At 42.2% G+C, this 22,632-nt stretch overlaps 1 protein-coding gene across 11 annotated transcripts in view; it reads left to right on the top strand.

The window, feature by feature from the left end:
* Positions 1-22,632, top strand: part of col25a1 (collagen type XXV alpha 1 chain) — a 132,962-nt gene that overhangs the window by 82,683 nt on the left and 27,647 nt on the right. For 8 of the 11 annotated variants that reach the window (XM_020624376.1, XM_020624378.1, XM_020624372.1 and 5 more), the window contains exons 5-13: positions 3,236-3,262; positions 4,215-4,241; positions 12,148-12,219; positions 12,793-12,909; positions 13,902-13,937; positions 17,812-17,838; positions 19,137-19,181; positions 21,467-21,511; positions 22,101-22,127. In XM_020624376.1, the coding sequence (XP_020480032.1) occupies positions 3,236-3,262; positions 4,215-4,241; positions 12,148-12,219; positions 12,793-12,909; positions 13,902-13,937; positions 17,812-17,838; positions 19,137-19,181; positions 21,467-21,511; positions 22,101-22,127 (423 nt within the window). Of the gene's footprint in view, positions 1-3,235; positions 3,263-4,214; positions 4,242-11,172; positions 11,233-12,147; positions 12,220-12,792; positions 12,910-13,901; positions 13,938-17,811; positions 17,839-19,136; positions 19,182-21,466; positions 21,512-22,100; positions 22,128-22,632 lie in introns of all 11 variants that reach the window. The other 3 variants (XM_020624373.1, XM_020624380.1, XM_020624377.1) reach the window with 3 other exon arrangements.

The raw sequence follows: 22,632 nt of genomic DNA on the forward strand, positions 1-22,632 counted from the left end.
GTTTTCCATGTTTTTTGTGGGTTTGGACTTTCACCCCCCCCCCTCTTAAAGGTGGCAGGGGTTTCCTCTTTTTGCATACCAACAGCTCATTTAGGCCATTACAGGAGACGGTGGTCATGGTTTTGGCTTTGAATGAGAAGCCAAACATGTATCTGAACAGAAAAAAAACTCTATCCTGATCCAGTGGTCCACCATAAAGTCAACGATATCGTGCACACAGGATGTTCTGTAACAAATCTCGTGATGGAAGTTTGACACGAGTTTTCCCGGGATTAGGCAGCACTAGGAGTGAAGCTTACCATCACATGATACCTGTCATTTTCAATAAATGGCTTTTGCAGTAGGGGCAACTGCTTTATGTATTTGGTGTTGTTTGAAATCAGTTATACTAGGGCTAATCTTTAGAGGCTTTCTGGGAGCTAATTGTTCCTCCTCCCAGTACCACTGAACACTGTCTTTCTGTACACTAGTTCACCAAATACAACTGGAAATTGTGTTGGGAGCAACATTCTTCTGCAGAGGGTTAGTGAAGTTCATAAACGGAGCCTGCTAGTGCACCGTGAACAGGATTGATCAAACAGAAGCAGCTTGATTAGCTGTGGAGCACCTGCTCAGGGGCTGGTTTGGAAAGAGCCAGAGCAGAAGCAGTGAAAGGATGTGAAAAGCATACACAAGTGCTAATTAGGAACCATCCATGGGGCCAACCAAAGCCACAAAGCTGCACACAAGGCTCGACACAGACACCCACTGCAGTACTAATGTAGTGCAGCTCTCTCTTTGCAGGAGAGTGGCCTCCATAAAAGGCCCTTACTGTATTCACATAAACCTTTTGGTAAAGCTCCAGTGGATGCTGTCTGTGTAAGTGATGTGCAAATGATGGGCCGTATAATGAGCACGTGCAGACTTTGTAGGGCAATCACTTCCACATGCTTTACAACCAGATGGTGGAGTAAAATGAACAAGATTTTGGGGGGAGATGCGGTTTGGTGTGTCGAAAGCAGCATTCCACTCAGAAAAATATAAATCTACCAGTAAATGGTGCTGAATGATGTGTAGTTACCAAGCTTTCTCTTGATTGACACAGTTTAACATACTGTATATCAGTGGTGGTACCAAGCTTAGATCCCTGATAGCTTTACTTATTTAACTTGTACTCCAAGGTGCAGTCGCTTTGATTGCAGAGAAGCTCAAATAAATTGAAAAACAAAAAGGCAATCTGAATGAAAAGAAAAAATCTACATATTGACTGGAACACTTGAAACCAGTTATCAGGCATGCCAAGAGGATTAAACAACCAACGGTAATGGATGAAATGGTTGTAGAGGAAGGGGAACATCTGACTACAGACTGGAAACCACTGATCTAGTTCATCAGACCTCTTTATTGTAGAAATGTCTTAATGCCTGTGACCCAATTTTCCTTATTTACTCCCTCACAAACAAAATGGAGACATGCTTAGCTGCCTTATTATGGAAGTTCAACATGGATTTGATCAAGTGTTCCTGTATTACTGCACTTATCTTGAAACAATCTGGATTTATTGAAAAGCTAAATCATATAAAGCAGAGTTTTCATTTCTTTCCACAAGCTTATGATGCCCATTCATTACACTGATGCTATAGTGTGCCAACTATCTGGATTTTACTGTGCCAGACATTATACATTACACAGGCTTGTGCAAAAAGCTGCAGAGGGCCATTCGAATGTTTGTAGTAACAGCTTGTCAGTAGCCTCCTATTGTCCAAAGGCAATTTTCCTTCCAAACAAAAGGCCTTTAGCTGCCTTCCATTTTCAAGAACACACTGGAAACCCCTATTGAAAAGCCTCTACATTAGTACAAAAGTAAAAGTAACATTTTGATTCCAATATGTTGCTTCTGTTATTCCTCCCCAGGGGGCCACGATCAGAAATGCACTTTTAATAATGGCCCATTTTGTATTGACAAGTGTGTTGTTGCTCTTTGTGTGGCCAGTCAAATAAGCAGCAGGACCAGCTCCCACAATGTGTATGTGAAAGCTACGTTTTCCATCAGCTTCTGAGTTTGTTGCTTCTCTTTTGAAGAACTGGAATAGTGCACTGCGCAGGCTCTCTGTACAGGTTCATGACCTCGTGCCCAAGGTGAGTTGGACAACATGCAAACCCCCTTAGGAACACATGCACTATAAAAAGTAATATCCAAAGGCACTGAGCAGGCGGAAACCTGGCTACGACCCACCTCCCCCACAGCAGTGTGGCAGAAACTGGCTGAGCAGAACTGCCGGACTTATTCTGGAGCTTTTCAGTGACTGTGCTAGTGCAGTGGAAGCCCATCTTCTTGTCCATAGGCTCCCAGAATCAGCATCCAAACACGGTCATCAGTCTACAATATAAATTAGTGTCAGCGTTACACTGTGTGTGTGCATGACTTCTTTGGAGACAAACAGTTTGACACGTATGTGGGGTTTTTTTCTGGCACTTTCAAAATTGGCAACAGTTACAGGAAGCGATGAACACTTGAAGTGACTTATCTGGCACAGCTCTTTTGTCCCTTTTTATCAAGAGCTCAGGAACAGTGTTGCCAAGTGTCTGATCTAATAGCGATTTTTCAAAAGCCGGTTTTTCTTAAAGTCAAACCTCAGTGGTTGAAGGAGAGCTCAACATACTGGACTTCATCTTTCAACGGGAATGTTAGAATACTGTTTTTGAACATGTGCTTATTACGCATCAGGCTTATAAAGACACACGTCACTGTCAAACCCCTTACTTCACCCATGAGCCCAGCCAGGAGCCCCTGGCTGCTGATTGACGGTCACCTCACAAAACCTGTAGTTTAGAAGAGAAACAGGCCACACTTTTACATTGAGCTTGCCAATACATGGTTGGATATGACTGGACTTGATCCTCTAAGTAAATATGACTTGATTTGGGCCTGTCTTTGGTTTTAAGTGTAATTTAAAAGCCATGTTGTTGACAATGCAGAAGGTACTGGTGCCCAGTCTTTGACGGTGAGATGTCTAAATTGCAGGTATTTTCATTAAAACTGTTTAATATTTGGATTTCACAGTCTCCCCCTGATGTTCTGTTTGCTTCTTGACTAAAACGACTGGTCATCTTGCTTTTTACTTAGCTACATCCACTCATGATGCGGTGTCCATGTCGGTTTGTATCTGACCAAACTGTACCAGTGCACCAGAGTGATTAGTTAACTCACGTGAACCACAGTTTGACACTTATTTTTTTGCTCTTCTCTTTGCAGGGCCCTCCAGGTTTGAAGGGTGAAAAGGTGAGTACAATTACACTTATTATTTGGTGCCACTTAACAGCAAAACATAGAACCAATAAGCATCGACTTACAAACCCAGATGAAGATGATTGTTGAGCATTAGTTATGGCAGTTGTGAAGAACTGCAACGTATTGATTAGATGCGTGTTTGTGCCCCTGACGTAAATCGCTTCGTCTGCAGCTTAATGAAATGAAAAACCATCCTCATTCCTCCCACCCAAGATAAAGTGTGTATCATTGTGTCCATTCACAACCATTTTCCTATTCAATCTGACTACCAAGTGAAAAATTAAAAATTCAGATGGTTGTTTTATTTGAAATCGCTCAGGCATCACACTGACATTTGTGTGAACAAATTCCCGTCCATGTGTGATAAGTTGTTCAGCTTGTTTTACTGCTGTGGCTGAACTGTAACCCTGCCAACAGGAGAGCGGAGTGCATTGCATCAGATGATTTCAGGATGTTCAGTTATCCGATTCGAGACAGATTAAGGTTGTAATTCAGTTTCCAACATTTGGTCTTCCTTCAGTTATTTCAAACAAAAGTGCACTCTTGCTTTGGTTTCACTCTAATGTGCTAAAGCCACAGTCTTCACCGTGCAGGTTGAGTTGAAACCCACGGTTTTCTCTGTCAGGAACACAGAGCTCTACCCCCATTCAAAAACCCAAAGATCTGCAGGGCATAAAATCTGGCCTGGCGGTGCAGTGTGCCCCCCCCTCCAACCCACCAAACCTCACAGCACTGCTCTCTTTCTCTCCTACCTAATTCATGTCAGTCCATGTTATCAAAAGTGATTTTTCTCTCAACCACAATGAATAACCAAGGACTCCTGTTTTATCACTGTGTTCTGAATCGTGCCTCAGTGATGCTGGTGTGAGTCTTTGTACTGGTGTGTGTGTTTGTGTGTTTTCGGCCTTTGAATTTGAAGACATTCTTTTCTTGCCTTCTGCAGGGGGATCAAGGTGACCAGGGACCACGGGTATGTGGTTTACTCCGACTTCTTGCGATTAGCTGATGAATGCGACTGAGTGTATCTCTCCCAGTAGAATTGTGGGTAAAAGGTTTGAGATGCATGACATTCCTGGTGTAGTGTTCTTCCCATCTGGCCAAACACAACAAACATTTCAGCACTTTTCATTTCTAGGCAGGCAAATGTGCAAGATACCTTGGGAAGCCATGGGGTCGTATATTTTTCAAGATGCAAAGATCATTTTTTTTCTTTGTCTTCAAGCTGAACATGAATACAAGCTTTTGCACACCACCAGAGCATATCTGCTCAGTCTCAGCTATAATCAAAAGCCAGCTAGTTCTGCCTCTCTAATTACTTCTGTTACTTCAATGCCCGACGTGACATGGCATATTTAGAGCTTTAATCATGTCCAGCACCGTAGTTTGGCATTTCTATAAAAGTGCAGCTTTTAAATAATAATAATGTGAGTGCTTTTCCTTGCTTGACAGACTCTGAAGTGAGTTTTAGATGAATGAATGCACAGCACTAATTTTTCTCACATAATGGTTAAAAAATGACCTTTTTTGACAACCCAACTATGACTGCACACGTTTGTTTAAACTAGATTGCATTAACTGGGTCGGTGTGCGTGCACACATACACACACACACACACACACTCTTCCTCTGTAGCTGTAGCAAGAGCAGATCACATGGAGTCGGAGTCACTTTGAGTGCCTTTAATTGATTTTGTAAGGGCAGAGAGCAAATACAGTTTAGAGCATAAGGAAAAGGGAACACAACAGTTCAGAGGTTTGTCTTGTCACCAGCCAATTCCCAAGTGGGTCGGATCCCAGTTCAGCACTGGCATCCGCCCAGACGAAGTTTGCTGATTGACTTTGTCAGCACTCCTCTGGGCCAGTTCTGCAAGTCAAAGCACTGTGTTGAAAATGACCTTCCCTGTGAAATCTGATTACTGGTCTCAGAGTGAGTGTGTTACACACAGGCACTCCTCAAATGACCGAGTTCACAGAGAAGCTCATTCACATGCTCTTCAACTCTGATGTTCATTTTTAAATAAAAGTTTAATAATTATCCTAGTTGCAAAAGCAGAAATGCTGCAAACAGACAAAGGAAATATTGGTGGTCTCTAGTCAAACCGACTGGAGTGAACTATCCTCATTTGGATAGTTTCTTGAGCTTTGCACGTAATTTGTACCTTTTAACCCAGGAAATGGAGTCATCTGTCTCTATCAGTTAAATGATTTAGTCTTTGGAAATAGCAGTGCAGTTGACTGAGTTGTAACAGGGACTAGCTAGGTCCTATTTGTCAGAGTAAATAAACTATCCACCTCAAGACAGCATTTCATTAACTTCCAATTACAAGACAATTGTCCCTTAGCAGGTACAAATTAGCTCACAGTCGTACATGAAGGGGCTGCAGAGGCATGAAAGCAGTCCGGGTCACCACCAAATCATACCACCTCCCCAGAATGGGGCATTGACTCCACACATCAGATTAGTATGAAGCTCATTTCATGCCCAGTACCGACTGTGTGCAGTCCGTTAAACCCATATGGAGCTATAGGCAAGTGGCAAGTCACGAGTCTCAGTGAGGTGCTGGACCACCACGTGCCACCAGAACAGCTTCACCTTGATTCTCCAAGTCGATGAAGGAGGGATGAACACCGTTCTTCCAACAACTATTCTCTAATTTCCCTCAAACTTGTTTAAATTTAGAATCGTTTAAAGGGCTTTTTGTTTGCATGTGCATGCCTGTAGGGTTAAGTCAGAACCTGTCAACCACTGTGGCTCGAGTGGGAGATTCGTCACATGGTTTCCTCACAGCCACCCACTTTTGCTGCCTTCCCCACATGTCAGGGTTGGCCATTTGTTCACCGTGAAGGCCAAAGGTCATCCAAATGTCAAAGGTTAGCCAAGCTACAAATAATAAATTGGCTGGTTTTGACAAACAAATGTGTGGCCACCTTTTGAGCTCCACTAGTGGAATATAATTAACAGGAGTTACTAGCTGTGTGTAAGAAAGGTGTGTGGTCTTTTTAAGGAATGGCACCACCTACAGCTGTCAAGCAAAGGTTTGTGAACTCCTATAACACTTAGAAAAATAATTCCTGCCTTTGTTTCTCCAGTTTTTTACTTCTCACATTTTTGGATTTGACTACTTTGCAAAGTTCTTCCAAAATAAAGAGGGTGTGAAAGGTGTTTTACAGTCTACTGTTTGAACATGAAATCAGAAGCAATGAAGAAGGAATTTAATTTGACATGAATTTACATCAGTTTGATGCCAAATCTGAGGCTTCAAGTGTATGTATTATTCCACTCTTGTATGTATTAAAGCCATCTGTGTGCAGGATTGGTAATGCACTCCACAGATGGGTGTTGTGATGATGCCACAGCTCATATCTGCTCAGAATGACTTGTGTGTTTGGTGTGGTCTGAGAGATGCTGGTTCTGCCCTGCGTCCAATGGTGGCTGTTGCTGATCGTCCTGATATCTGGCTTTTTGTTTGCTGCAGGCGAATACATAAGAGCCGCTCCCCAAATAACTAACGTCCATTTTGGAGGAGAAAACCCAAACAAGTGATCAGTGAATGCTTAAGATTCTCTGTCAACTGTCGTCATTATTCTCACACACGGACACCAGTGCAGGCCGAGTGCTAACCCAGTCCTAGTGCAGCTGTTCTCATCACCTGCAGAGAGGGATCAAGTGACTGGCTTTTGGTTAGATAATCATTTTTTTTCCCGCATCTCAAACAGCAAGTTTATCAAGATGCTGTCAACTTCAGTATAACTTCATCAAGTACTCGGACAACTTCACTTTTTGCACAGTGTGTTGTATCTTTAATTTTAAACGATTAAAACTGCCATTTTGCTCATAATCTACGTTCAATATCCCATAATGACAAAATGAAGATGTTTTTAGATCTTTCTTTTTTTGTAACTTTATAAAAAATCAGAACACTACTTGGACCCTTTGCTGTGACAAGTTGTGGATTAAGGGCATTGTCTGCATTAATTATCCGTGATGTGTCCACCTAGAAAGGCACACACCTGTGCATGTGAGGACTGGCAAAAAAAAAAAAAACAACTAAACCAGGAAGCTTAAGGAACTCTGTAGTCTTCCTCAATAAAACTGTCTGGCGAGTCATAGTAGAAGTACAGTAAATGGGTATAACACCATTTCTAAAGCTTTGAGTGTTTTTAGAAGCACAGTGGAAACGTTTGGAAATGTAGGGACATGGATCAAAACTGAGGGAAGGACAAATGCAGCCAAACTTGGTGTTCCTTGAACAAAGCCTGCTCCAGAGTCCACATGGCCTGAGACTGGGGTGGTGGTTCACAGCATTGACCTGAAACCTACAGCCAAGACGACGCTGGCATAACTTCAGGTCTGAGTGTCCTTGAAGGGCCAAGTCCAGACACACACACCAGAGAAGACCTGTGGAGATGTGAGGATGGCAGTTCCAATCCAATCTGAAGGAATGTTAAAGGATCTGCCAGGAAGAAAAGGACGGACTGCACAAATCCAGGTGTTCAAAGCTGGTAGACACTTCACACAAGACGCCTGGAAGCAGTAACCGCTGCCACAGTGGCATCTGTAAGTTTAACGGTCTGAGTGCGAGCGACTACAGTTTTTTATTATTAATAAATTAGCTCTATTTTCTAATGTTTTCACTTTGTCATTATGGGTTACAGAGTATAGAATGGTGGGTAACGTGTGAAGAGGTCTGTAGATTTTCTGACGCCACTGTATTTATCAGACTGATCGTGTGCCAGCCTGCAGAAGCACCACACTACAGCTTCATGTCTGGACTCGCGGTCCTGTCCATTCTCACTGACCGTAACCTCATACTTGTTTTCCTTCTCTGTCCTCGAGATATTTGAGGTTGTAAAGGACTTGAAATATTTTTTTCATTCCTTGTTACACAGCACGTCTATTGTCTGCAGTGTAAGAGTATCTGTTGCTCTGTTCTGCTGCAGGGTTGAGTTAAATTGCCTGCTTTGAAAACCATATTCTTAATGACCCATGCTTTTTGAATTATGTTTGGAAAACCAGAGGGATGGCACCAAAGCCCTGTTTTATGTTTAGGATTTTATCTTAAGCTTGAATATAGAGAACGATCGATTTAATGCAGTGGGCTGAGCTTTGAGGACAACGCTGATCGGTTCATTTGGGTTTATGGTGGAGAAAAATCTGCAGCATAAAGATAAACACCAAAACCGGGAACCACTGAATTCAACCAATATGGTACAATATTTGCTTGTTATACTATACACATGGGTTTAATATTAAACTATTTACAAATCCTGCCCCCCTTAGTTGATCTACATGCCAGGCCATTCATCTTCACACATCTGAAAATGTGGACCACCTCAAATTTAATTTACTGAAATTGGGTAATTTTTGAAATTGTACAGCCTTGACTAGACAAATGACTTCTACTGATGTATATTATGAGCGGTTGCTAGCTAGCTAATTAAGCAAACGTCCATGAGATGGTTTGAAACGGGCTCATTTTAGACCACGGATCTTGTGAAAGAGGTTTTCTTTGCTAGGTGGCTACACACATGATATACAGGCTAACCCTGGTACCTCACTGGCTGCTGGGGATTCATATAGAAGATATACATAAAATAAATGTTCTTTTACTGCAGGTTAGAGTGCATTCTTCAAAGCATTCTAGAAACTGTCTAGTCAAACTGTTATCTTGCTTTGACCTAACCCTGTTTGGCTGGATACTGTAGCTTTGGTACTTGATCATATTTTCAAACCGTATGTTTTCCATTTTTTTGTTACAAGAGCAAAAGCTTTTAGGATGAGGACGACCCAATGTGTCTGGCAAGCGATGGTATTTATGAAGGGTTGGCTGTGGCTCCTGGAGTGTAAACGACTCTAAATCAAATACAGAGCCACTAAACTGTGATGGCATCCAGTACCGGCTTCCACACAATGAGGCAATACTACACAGTGCGCGCTGTTGTGAACATAGCTTTTTTTTTTTATGCAACGTGTGACACCACAAGTTAATGCAGTTAGTTAACGATGTGTTCCTCAAGGAGCTCGGTTACTACTGTAGTCAACTACACAAAAAAAAAACTATGGGAGCACTTAAATCACAATGCACCTTGATGAACGAATTATTAAGGTTGAAAACCTTTAGCCATGTGCATTATATCATTTGTTCAGAAGAAAATTACATAAGTCAATGGAAACCAAAATCAACCCATGGAGGGCTGGATTCAAAATCACACTGAAAATCTAAGTGGTAAATTGAAATCACATTCAAGTTGTGTGAATTTCATCACAGCAACTCATAATGTGACTCAGTGTGTATGGCCCCCATGTGCCCGTATGCTCCCCCAGCAGCATCTGGACCTCATCCCGGTACCTCACAGCAGTCAGGGTATTGTTGGCTGTGACATGGAGGTCTGTGCGGTCCTCCACTAATATGCCTCGCTAGACCACCAAACTGGTCATGTTCTGAAATTCCAGGCAGCATAACATTCACCATGGTGTCTCCAGACTCTTGAACACCGGTCACATGTTCAATGTGAACCTGTTCTCATCTGTGAAGAGAACAAGGCGCCAGTGACAGACCTGCCAATTCTGGTGTTCTCTGGTGAATGCCAATCGTGCTGCACCGTGCTGGGCCATCAAGGCCTCATTCCACCCTCATGGAGTCTGTTTCTGACAGTTTGGTCAGAAACGTGCACACCAGTAGCTGCTGGAGGTCATTTTGTGGGGCTCTCTGTGCTCCTCCTGTCCCTCCTTGCACAAAGGAGCAGATACCTGTCCTGCTGCTGGGCTGTTGCCCTTCTATGGCCCTGTACAGCTCTCCTGGTGTAACAGCCTGTCTCCTGGTATCCCCTCCATGCTCTTGAGACTGTGCTGAGGGAGACGGCAAACCTTGCAACTGCACATGTGGATGCGCCATCTTGGACTAAGTGGGACTACCTGTGCTTGCAGGTACTGCTTCATGCTGCCAGTAGTGACAAAGACACTAGCAAAGCACAAAACTTGAAAAGAATCAGTCTGAAAGGACAAAGAGAGCATTTGTCACCACAGACAAAACCGTTCCCTATCTGGGGGGGTTGTCTTGCTTTTGCCTCTCCATTGCACTTTCATTTGCACCAAAGCAGGTGAAACTGATTCACAATCACCTGAGCTTCCTAAATGGACAGGTTGAGATCACTGAAGTTTAACTGACTCAGTGTTGTACTGTGATCAAGTGTTCCCTTATTATTTTAGAAGTGTAGGTTGTTAGTTAGTGCAGACAAAGAGTTTTATCCTTTTTTCACTTCTGCTACTTTAGGGTTGGAAAAAACACCACTTCTACACTGTAAAAACTGAATATCACGTGTAGAAGATCCACATGTACTGTTGCCTGTACATGGACTAGTGTCACTATTACTGTTGAGCTTTAATAAACTGCCTGCACTTAACAAGTAAAAGGCCTGATGCTTTCTTCCTTTATTCAGTTTCCAAGAGTGGATCACATCTTTGTCGACAAGGGAACTGAAACCATTTGACCGAACCTCCAGTGAACATTATGACCTCAGAACCGATCCTCAGTTTACCAGCATGTTAGAACTCAAAATCTCAGTAAATGTTCTATTTGTATATGTGGAATAAAACAAACGGTTACTTTGCTGGGAAACTGCAGCCCACCCTCTTCCCAGGACGTCCCACTGTCATTGTACACACAGTTTCATGGCAGAATATTTCAAATGTCTCATTTTGAAAGTTAATTGTAATTTGTTGTTGCTTTGTACAATTTGAAAACAAAATTAGGAAACTATTTTAAGACCTACCCACATCTTTTGCCAAACTAGCACTGTGTTGTAGGATGCTTATCTTTCTCTTCCTTTACCTGTTTTTGTTCACCTGGTGTTTGAATGTCATGCGTGGTTTGTGCCATGTTCTGCTGTTTGTCCCTTTAGGGGTTGCCTGGTCTCCCTACGCTGGCTGCTTTGCACAGCAATCAGATCCTGACTGTCAAGGTTTGTCGGTGGTGGTGTCATGTAGCTGCTCAGTCCGACCCCTCCGCAGCACACCGCTGGGAGTAAATGAATCACCGTTGACTGCTTTTAGCCAAAGACTGATGATGGAGTAGGCACAGGAAAAACCCCATTTAATTAATCGCTGCCAGTCACTAGTTATCATCTTCTTTCACTGCCATTACTGAAGAGATTTCTGTTCCATGCTACATGCCAGGTCTTCCTTTGAAAGCAAATGGCCTTTTACAACCCAGTAATATGTAGCGGACTGGAACAGGAATCCATCAGCCTCCTTAAACCAAGACTGGTTTGGCTCGTGTCCACTGATGTTAAAACAAATGGAAGAAACTCCAAGAGAAATGCTTAAGGATGAGCCAGAGAGGCAGAAGTCTTTGGTTTGCCAGTTTGGCCTTGAGGATTATGTCATCACTGGATAAAGACACTTAATACCAGTTGACACTAGCAGAATAATGCATTTATTGAAAGGAACAAGGTTAGGAAGTAACCTCAACCTCAGAGGGTTGACCATGCTAGTTTCAGTATGTGCAGCTCCTGGGGTCTGACTTAGCAGCAGGCGTGATGATGATGGTGACTGCGCTTTCACAGAGGAAAAGAAATTTCCATTTTTCCGGGCACTGCGAGGCGTGCTGAGGCACCCTCGCACCCCTGAGGAGGTAATTATGGGCCCTGGCTCCAAAAAGTAAGCCCAGATTTCTGATGCAAACCACCTCCATGTTGGAAAAGTGTGGATTTCTCCAGCATCTGTGAAGGCGTTGGGCTGGGTTTCATGAACACAGGCCTTTCTAACAATGTTTCTCTTTGCATTCACCTTTTTCCTCCTCCTCCTTCTGGGACTTCATCCTTCTTCAACCTTCTCTCACCTCTGGTCTACGACCTCTTGACCTCACACCTGCTCAGATGGTCTTCCCTAAGATCAATCATGGCTTTCTTTCCGCTGACCAGCAGCTCATAAAGCGGCGGCTCATTAAGGTAGTGGCTGTGTCCTCACTCATCTCTGTCCATCGTGCCACGTCTCTCCGAACCTCCTCTGCATGCACGCCTTCAGCCAGACCTGTCATAAGCCATCTTAGACTCTTTCTTTTTAAAAATTAAGCTTTTATTAAGGTAAAATGAATTACTGTCATGGCACGACTTCAGTTAGATTGTTGAATATGTTCCTGGAATCTCTTATATTCCATTATATTATCGGACCACACATTTTTTTTTGTATAATTTCACCCTGATTTTTGTAGCTGTACACTGACAAATGTGGCTTTTTTTTTTAAAGCCAGTGCCAAATTCACAACCCATATTTATGTCCATGTATTTTAAATGATTACTATTTCTGCTATAAATCAAGCCATTACAGCTCCTCTTTGCTGTATGCTAGCCATAGTCATAAGATCCAAAATGTTAACTCTGCTCCATGTCATGAATGGAGGCAGCCCACAGCCACCCACCAGATCATTCCTCTAGTGTCTCTTCATTATCATTAACTGCAGTGGCTCTGGTCTCTGTGAATATTGCAGCATAATGATGTTTAAATGTGCTTTTGCCACACAGGGAGATCAAGGCCAAGCTGGACCACCTGGGCCTCCAGGGCCGCCAGGCCCACCTGGGCCGAGGGGGCCACCAGGAGACACTGGCAAGGATGGGCCCAGAGGCGTAGCCGGTCTTCCAGTGAGTACTCGCCTTCATTGGGAAAGTTTGAGCTGAAAAAGTGTTTTGCAGTTGGCACAGGATCAACAGCACTTTCTGGATTTTTCCTTTATAAATATAACAGTTTCCATTAAGGATAAAATAAGTCATATTCAGTTAGATTTTGACTCAGTGCTGGGAGGAAAACCTTCCTAATGAAGACTAGATGAGCTGCACTGTAGTTCGTTGCCCTAATGTCTGTAGTGAAACATGAATATGCTTCCAAGAGGCTGGTTTACTGTATAGAGTTATGTTTACTTGGTTTTCTTTATAACATTTCCCTTGTCTTTAAGCTTGTCATTGGCATCACATTCATTTATGCGAGAGAAAAAAAAGAAACAATAGTTCTCTTAATTATGTTCAGTCGTAAAAGCTTCCAGGCCTCGAGCTGGTCTTTATTGGCTTGAGAGAATTCACAGTGGGCATGTAGAAATATTAAAGCATATCTGTATTTTCCAAGTTTTGGATGATTATTGATTTTAATTCTTTCAGCTGCAATATTTGCTGCCTTTTCCTAAGAAATTAAATCGCTTCTGCTGGGGGATTATATTTCTCGTGATTTATGTACCTCTCAAAGGAGAGTGGAGAAACTTTTGTAAATGTCACAAAAAGATAAAAATGGAAAATTGCTCAAACGACTTTGGCACAGGGATGTAGATATGGGTAGATATGGCACATGTCTCCTTTCTACCCTAAGAATTGTGGAACAGATGCTGGCCTGAACCAAAAGCAGAGATTAGAACACAGGTACAGGTAGGGTACAGCCTCCCACTGGTATATTAGCAGAACACTGGTGAGCTCTACTTGGCAATCTAGCCTCAATGCACCACAGTGAAACACAATGTGCAAAATGCTCTTTATTTTATTAGAAACTAGGACATTTCACCCTGAATATTGTTTATCATCATTTAAACTGCATAAATGATCTCACCTTTTCAATGAAGACTTCACCCACTGCTCTGTACTTGTTACAGGGGGATGCAGGGCAGCCTGGAGAAGTAGGACCCATGGTAAGGACAAACCTTTTCTTTCTATGGCTCTCAATGGATGCTAGTCAGCAAGTTTGCATCCCTGAATTATGTGAACTATAGACTGGAGAGGCACAATTAACTTATGTCCTGTTATAGTTAGGTGACAGCTGTCTCCCCTGTCAACAAGGCCGTTGGCTATAATTCTTGAAATAAGGCCTACTATTAGTATATGTGTTGCATGACACTAATGTAGTTTTAACAAGGCGGAATGTCATTATTTGAAAATGAAGCCTCCTCTTAAAGCAGTGCAGTATCAGCATGTCCCCGAGGCTGTAAAAAGACATAACACAAAAAGGTCTGAGCTTCTGTTTCTTGCTGCTCCTAAGATGAGAACAAAACAAAAATGATAATGGATCAAAGAGAAGATGTTCTGTAAGTGATTGTTTGGGCTGTCAAACCTCTGGAGACGGAATAAAAAGATTCTCTCTTCAGAAGCGTGACACCAGTACACGCCCTGGATTAGCCTTTGGAAATCGGTATGAATTAATATGCATAAGTGACTTGCTCCACTTTGTGCAGCAAACTGAAAGCTCATCTGTGATCTGCACTGATTTGCACAAGCGAGCTGCAGGTAGGAGTCCTGATGCTGCTCTTTAACCTGCTTCTGCTTGTTTTACACTGTCCACTTGACACATCTCAGCCTTTTGATGTAGATGGTATTGTTAAAGAGGCAAAAAGCAGATTCCAGAGTTTTCCACCAGCCTTTCAGGACATATGGTGCTGGTTAGAAGGATTAAGCTCTTGTGGCCAACAAAGAGGAGGAGGGGGGTGGGAAGAAGTAGAAGAAGAAAAAGGAAATATTTTCAGGACTCTATTCAAACTCATCAGAGCCACAAGGTCTCTCTGGGCTAAATTAAGTGGTCTTCAGCTCTCTAAAGGTGGCTTGCAGCCTTGCACATAGTTCTTATTTGGGGCTTGATTTTGCTTCACAGTGACTAATTATGGAAAACCAGTGCTGTGTTCAAAGCATCGTTCTGTTCAACAACTAGAACAGCCTCCTCCATCTTCTCTCTGGTGTAGCTTCCCGTTTTGATGCAGATGTTTGCTGAATCACGTTTACATCCTATTCATTCCATAAATACCCACAATGCAATGGTGACTTACCTTAGATATTTTTCACATGCACAACAGGCATGAATGTAAAGCCATATTTTGTTTTTAATGTCTGTATAATGAGGACATACTTATTATATTTTGGTGTCCTTGACTGTTTCTCCTTTGATGTGGAGCCAAACATGAGGAGTAAAGATGGTGCTCTGCAGAATCCCGCAGCGCTGTGGCAAATGTCGACACCAATAAAAAAAAGGCTTTTTTGTGTTTTCTTAAAAAAAAACTTAACAACCTGAGTCTTATTGTCGTGCTCTGTTTGCGTTCAGGTAGGGCTGTAGTCAGTGCCTTAGAAACACTGAGGTCAGGAGCTAGTGGCTTAATCTTATACAAATCCTCTTTTCTTTACATGTTTGACATTAAAACTGAAATGATTAATCAGTTCATCAATGAACTGACGGAAATGGATTTTTTTTTTTTTTAAACCAAAACCTCCATCCATTCTTGATTGATGGTTTCATCAAGATAAGGATTTTCTGCTTTTCTCAGTTTTTGCTTTTGGACACAAGACATATACAGTAAAAACATGAGATTTAATTCACTATTTCATTTTGCTGCAGACCAAACGATCAAGAAAATACTTGGTAGGTTAAGTGATTAGTTTTTCCTGCATGGCTCCAAATACATTTTATGAAATTTAAGCTTTAAACATAAGTTCAGATTCTCCGAGAAGAACCGCCTCTTTGACGAGCCACCAAACGCTGTGTAAGTTTTATTTCCCTATGTTTGGCCAGATTCACTGGCCAGACTTGTCAAAAAATAATTTTCATTTAAAGCTGAAAGTACATTAACTTAATGTAAACAGGTGCTTTTCAAAGATCTTATAAATGAAAAAGAAGCTTTGAACAGAAGTTCTCAACCTGCCCCCTCCAAGACATGAAGCCTTTCTCTGCTTTGATCAGCTCAGACATTTTCCTGTAATTGCTGAGCAAGAGCTGCATACACTGGAAGCTCAAGTGGCTGAGGATTCGACTGCAGAGTGAATGTGGGGGATTGGCCTGGCAATTGCCTCATTGTTTGTCATTTCTGAATGATGAATGAAAGCACCAGACATTCAGCGCTTTGTTTGTGCTCGAATGCTCGACTTTAATAGGCGTCCTGTTGATGTTGCACATTCGTGAGTTCCCTTTATGAATGTTAAATGAGGCAGCTAAGGTGCCATATGCTGAGCGTGTGCTATCATGACTACTTCTAGCTGAAATGATTATCCTTTCAATGAAGATATTCTCAGTTTTAATTTTCTATTAATGTCGGGGCCCAAAGCAAGGACAAAAGAAGCAGGGCCGAGACTTCCTCAAGAGCTTTTGACTTAGTGAAAAAGTCTCCCTTTCAACCAGTAGATCCTGTGGTCTCTGATGTAGCCAAGCTAATTAGCGATCAGACAAGTGGCGCATGCTCTCACATACCTAGTGGATGATAAAGATGTTTACCAAACCCTACTGAGGAAAACTAACAAAGGCTTTTAAAGACAAGTGTGAGGAAACCTTCTCTGGCTGGTATAATGAAAGTTATTCATTGAGCTTTTTATTATAAGTGCAGAAGGAATGCAGCATAAATGAGCTGCAACTGTGAGGGCCATTTCTGTGAATGTTAGAAATTGCTGCTACAGGCTAATTTTGTAAAAATGGAAGTAAAGAATGGGCAGGATTTGAGCTTCAGTTACTAAGTGATGGCCTCATTTCATCAACAGAAACTAAACAAGACCTGGAGAGACGGAGCAAAGTGTTTATTCTCAGATATTTGGTCATTACAGTGGTCCTGTTAGCAAAGCCAAGCATCCAGTGGTGCTTTGGCCACAAGGCAGAACTTGGCGCCACTTCTCCTTCACAAGAATTTGCATTTCCAGTCAAATCTTTCAACTTGAATGTCTTCACTTTTTAATACAGGCAAACAATTCTTCTACACTCATCAGGGGACCAAATCTTTAGCTTTGCCAATTATACTGCTTCAACATGAATAATGCTAGGAAAGCTGCTGTTGTAGAGCACTTGTGGGGGGCATAAGGTCTGCATGGCCTTGTCCCAGCTGCACGTGATGAGCCAAATGGCACCGTTTACTGTAGATCCTCAGCCGATGGTGAGAAGATTGTTGGCCAGCATCAGGTGTCGTGACCACCAAGCATAAAGGTGGTGATGACTGTTTTCTAACCACTGGAGAAGGAAGCAACTTTCTGCTTAGTATCTCAATTTATTCACAAAGCAGTCTTGTTGTTTTTAGGCAGGTTTTGGTGGAGGAGGCTGAAGATCCAGCATGGCCTCCAGTTTCTCAGTGGTAATCTAACAGCAGGTTCAAACTGGAACACGTCCATCACAGAGTTAAATCCCACTTAGAGATGTGGTGCCCTTTTCTACTAACTTTTATTAAGTCTTTGCAACTCTTGGCCCATTTGTACACTTAAAATGCAGTCATAACAGCCAAACGAAAGTTTTGACAGTTGCTGAAACGAATAAAGAAAGATCAACATACAAGATAAAACTATAAAAAATTTTGTTACCCTTGGTCTCATTAGGTTCATGTTTTTGGCGCAGCTCAATGAAAAGAAGACAGAGTGAGCTGATTTTCATTCTGCACTGAAGAATAAAACAAGGGATTGATTGTGGTTCTGTTCAGCCTGAAGGGCTTGTGTGCCCTGTATGAAATCCCCAGAGCCTTGCTAGTCTCTCTGCAGTGACCCTGTTGGCTTGGGAATTCATATTACCTTATGAGATGTGGACTTTTGTTCTAACTCTCTGTCTCTTATTTACAGGGGCCTGAAGGGCCACCAGGGACAAAGGTGAGTAAAAAAAAATCCATTGACTTCTAACTTTTCCACCTGTTATAATTCTTAGTTTCTCCTTTATCGTAACTCTAAACTAAACCACAAGGAAATTTCTTTAGCAGTAGAATAATGTTTTGGATTTGATAGTAACTGTACACAAGTTGCAGAAAAGGATGTTTACCTGGAGGTTAGTGATGGTGGCAGGTTTAGGGCATGTGAAGAGAAGACTTAAAACCTCAAACTCCACAAGCAGGAAGAGAAAAAAGGTGACAGAGGAGACGGAGAACAGAGAACTTGGAGCTGCGAGTTCCTGCAGCGCTGATGTGAGGAACAGATGTAAGCCATATTCAGCCTTCAGGTAGCTGCCTGTGTTTGCTCAGTGTAACCCAATCAGACACTTCCTGTCTGTGCTGTCATCTGTCGGCAGGGCCTCCTGTGGACGTAGGAGGGGTGTGTGTGTGTGTGTGTGTGTGGAGGGGTCGACAATGACACACCGCCGTGTTAATGACTCACAAGCCAGGCCCCTGGGCAAAGTGGCCACAGCACCACTTAATCAAGTTTCATCACCTCAGTGATTGATTAAGGGTCATTATATAAAATCAGATGAATCAGATATGTGAAATGATCTAATTTGGACAAACATATTTTATAACCTCTCCCAGCCTAATGCGACCCACTCTTCATATTTGTTATTGTCCATATTTAAGAGAGAAAAGACAATCAGTTTTTCATTCATGTCTGTGCCTTTGTTTTACTTCTGATGCATCTATAAATATGGTAACAGTAAATCACTTATTAGGACGGAGCACAAACAGCCAACATAAGCAAACCACCAGGCAAGAAAATGGGGGTTCTTTGTTCTTAATCATCTTTATATGACTTAAACCAGTATATGCAAACATGAGAGCTACAGTGTATATAAAGCCCTTTTTAAAACTTTCTCTCACTTTATGGCTGAACTTATTCTCACCTCCCAGTCTTGTCCTCTGCCTCTATCATCTATAACTTATCAGATCTTAAAATATAGCATGCAGTATTTATTCTGGTCTGGTTTGGTAAGATCAGCACAGGAGCCCTTCTGTAGGCTGTTAAATCCCACAGTTATCCCACATCTGGTGTGTTGTTGACCTTTAATTGAACTGTAGTTTTGTTTGTGAGTAGATTTTGTATAGGATTCTTTTTTTGAGAAGGTAGAAAATGCACAGTTTTAATTTTTGATAGCTGTTAACTCCCCAATGTGCAGTTTCTCTGAGAGCTAAATAGACTGTGATCATTTAATGCGACGGCTAAAGGCATTTGTGTTTATTTCCCAGGGTTCTCTCGGGCCTCCTGGCGTCGCAGGTGCTGATGGGCTGAAGGTGAGCTCATACAAACAGCAAAGTTGATGTTTGTGGACCAAATCTTTACACTTCTTACTAGTTGTGCAGTGTTTTTGTTCATGTGTTGCTGAAAAGTTCTCTCCCACATTCTGACAGCCTCAAACCAGTATTTAAGGGAACTCTTCTGGCCTGCATCTTCAAGTCTTAACCACAGAATACTATTTCAAGCTGTGGATCTGCTCACTTGTGCATTTCATCGTCAGACCAAATAAAGAAGACACAGTGCAGGTGTTCCACTGTTCCAGAACAAATGATGGCATTAGTGTCAAGAATGAAAGGGGAGATGTTTTCACTGGTGGCCTCTTTCTAATATCAAGGAGAGGTTTACAAAGAAATGAGCCTGGAGGCAAATTGGGATGTAACAGCAACCAGAGTAAAGACGTTTGATTCTGGAATCAGTGAACACTGAAGGTCTAATTCTGTACTTGAGTAAGGAGCAGGAATTTCCAGCATCCATGAAGTAGAACTCGAGTCCTGTGCACTGCAGTTATTAAACAGTCTGTTACGGTATGTGCCGTTCATGCAGAAAGTTTGAAGCAGGTAGAGGTCAAGAGATTATACTAATTTTTAGCTTTATATTATTTAAATGTTTTACTAGAAGATTTTTAGTTTCCTCAGAGCACCACTAGCGCTGGACTCTGTTCTCTGCTCTGTGTGAACACACTGATTTAGCTCCTGGCCCCCCTCCCTAAAAGCCCAGTCTGCTCTGATTGGTCAGCATCCACAGCGCTGAACAGGAACCGCCTACCAGCTCCAGTCTTTATCGTTAGCTCTACTAATATCGTTAGTCACCATTAGCTACGTTTTTACCATATATTTCATCATAATAACTGGGATCGCTCAGGGGTCTAACTCACACTCACAGCCCTGTGTTACCTTCGTTAAGAAAGCACTCCCACATGAAATGATTAGTGATAGAAAGTAACATACAATGTTTTAGGGATATCGTCAGGAACATTTTCACAATAAATGAACGATATCCACCGTCTTCCTTGGCTCTGAGGATGGAAGAAGGTAGAAACTTGTTTGTTTTTGCAACACTCGAGCAGCATCCCTGCTTTCCTTCGAGCTATGTTGCTGTTTGTCTGCTGTTCTAGTAAGAAAATCGCACTGGCAGTCTGGCAACACCAAAACGGCTCCAAGCGGGAGGAGGGTCTATGAAATGAACTGCCGCATCATTTTTTATGACGTCATAAACAGACAAATCCAGAACAGCGTGCTTGAGCAGGGTTTTTACGAAAAACCAAAGCAAAGCAGGCAGGGACTGTGTCTCTACATCGGAGACCCATGTGAATGTCGGAAGATGCTGGAAGTGAATTCTGCATAATGTGTCCTTTAAAGCTGCTCAGCCAGCAGCAGGTTGACTGACAGACATCGTATCGATCTGACATAGATATCCACTGGAAGGGAAGGATCACTTGATGCAAACCTTTCCAGCCCCAGTCAAGGCGTTTTCTAATCAGACTTCACCATCATTATGGCAATATAGCATCATTATCACGTCAATGACTCCCACATGTGAGCTGATAGAAGACACATGATTCCAGCATATATGAAGAGTTTCACTGCTAGTGTAGTACCAGGGAGCATAGGCCTTATACATGGAGAATACTCTGATACAGTGTTCCATGAACCATCAGTCTCTTGGTAAAAATGGAGAAAGAAGGGCAGAGAATGTGTAGAGTAACCCGGTTTTCATCATTATCTATTCAGTCCTGAGCAGTGAGTTTCCCTGTATTTTAAATAAGAGTTTCCACCCTGGCTTCATTACTGATCTGGTTAAAGCTGTCTGTCTGGGATGAGGAATCGCTGCTCCATCTCTGAAAGCCTAATGATGTGGTAGGTTTGCAAATGTCAGAAGGTTAATTGTTTTTGGCAACAGATGGGCCGAGGCTGGTTTCTCTGTGAGAGCCACAGAGAACAGGGAGTCCAGCTCGCACTAACAGCAAACTGGCATTCGTCAGATGGACTGTTCAGAACCAAGCCAGACGCAATTAAGCTTTTAATCAGCCTGCTTATCCTTTCTAATTTCAGATTTATTTGTTCTAATATTTTATACTCTTTTGGAATTGATTCAGTCATAGCTGCACTGTACAAGTGAAGAGTTTGTTCCATCTGTTCTATCAGCTAACACCAGCTGTGCACCAACGACACAGACATAACCTCTGAAGGTTACAGGTCATCTCTGTCTCCAGACTTTTGTATTTTCTGACCTGAAATCAGAGTTCAATACCGCCACTGTGTGTATGTTATGCTGCCCATAGGGGGATGTTGGCATCCCAGGATTGGACGGTATCCCCGGAGCCAAGGTCTGGTGCACACTTTGTGCTCTTATTTTTGCAAATAAATGGCCATCACACTTGTGTTTTGATTTTTCATCCTTTTCCATTAGAGAAATCTTACTTTTGGCCACAATTTGCTTTTTTTAAACTGCCGTTTACCATTCTTATTTGAAAAACATAAGAAATCTTAGTTTTGGCCACAATTTGCTTTTTTAAACTACCGTTTACCATTCTTATTTGAAAAACATACGTCTTTATTGAATATCATGTTCTGCATGATACAGTATTTGCCAGTATGTCAGTCACCCTCATACCAAATGTTTGTAATTAAATGTGATAGTGGTACCTACATATAGGATTTAATTCTTGTGGTGTACTATTGGTAGAGTTAGAGTTCATCACTTGGTGCGATGACGAGTGCAAGTTTAAATAGCCCTTTAAAATCTGACACTATGGTCTGTCTGGGTAAAAATCTGCCAATAATGCAAGAGAACTTCCATAATCCAACGTGATTTTAACCCTAGATACCATCTGACCCTTAGTGTGGCTGCAATAACTCCTCATCTGATCCCCCTGAGCTTTTCTGTCTCTAATGTGCTGCTTTCTTTCTCAACAGGGTGAAATGGGAGAGCGAGGTGAAAAGGTAAGATGTTTCAGATCACCAAACATGGCAAACATGGGTCCCGGTATCTCACCATGTGTTAGAACAGCTGTCACGATGAAATAACGACAGCTCTGCCTTTGCTCCACATGACTACAGCGTGTTTTTTCAAAGTGCCTCCCTTCTGAGATTTGCCACTCAGTGATTCGGTGAGTCACAAAACTGAACCCAATTTCTCCAGCTAAAAAAAAAGGAGCCCACACAATAGCCGCACTTATTCTCTCCATTCCCTAATTGTAATGGTGCCCATATTCCCCTTTGTTGGAGGAGGGGGAGGTGTGAACACTGAGTCAAGAGTGAGGCAGGCTGGGGAAGGGAGGTCATGATTAAGACCACAAAACTTGTTCTGAGGTTTCCCTCCAATCGGAGAAATATTCCCCATCATTAACACACCTGGTTCGCTGTCATAATGTTGCCGTGTGGTCACTGTCTCCTAGCAACCACACCATCACAGGTGTCCTGTGGTGAATTCACTGGATGCAAATCA

Source organism: Monopterus albus, unplaced genomic scaffold, assembly GCF_001952655.1.
Source record: "Monopterus albus unplaced genomic scaffold, M_albus_1.0 scaffold326.1, whole genome shotgun sequence".
In the NCBI taxonomy this organism is placed as follows: domain Eukaryota; kingdom Metazoa; phylum Chordata; class Actinopteri; order Synbranchiformes; family Synbranchidae; genus Monopterus; species Monopterus albus.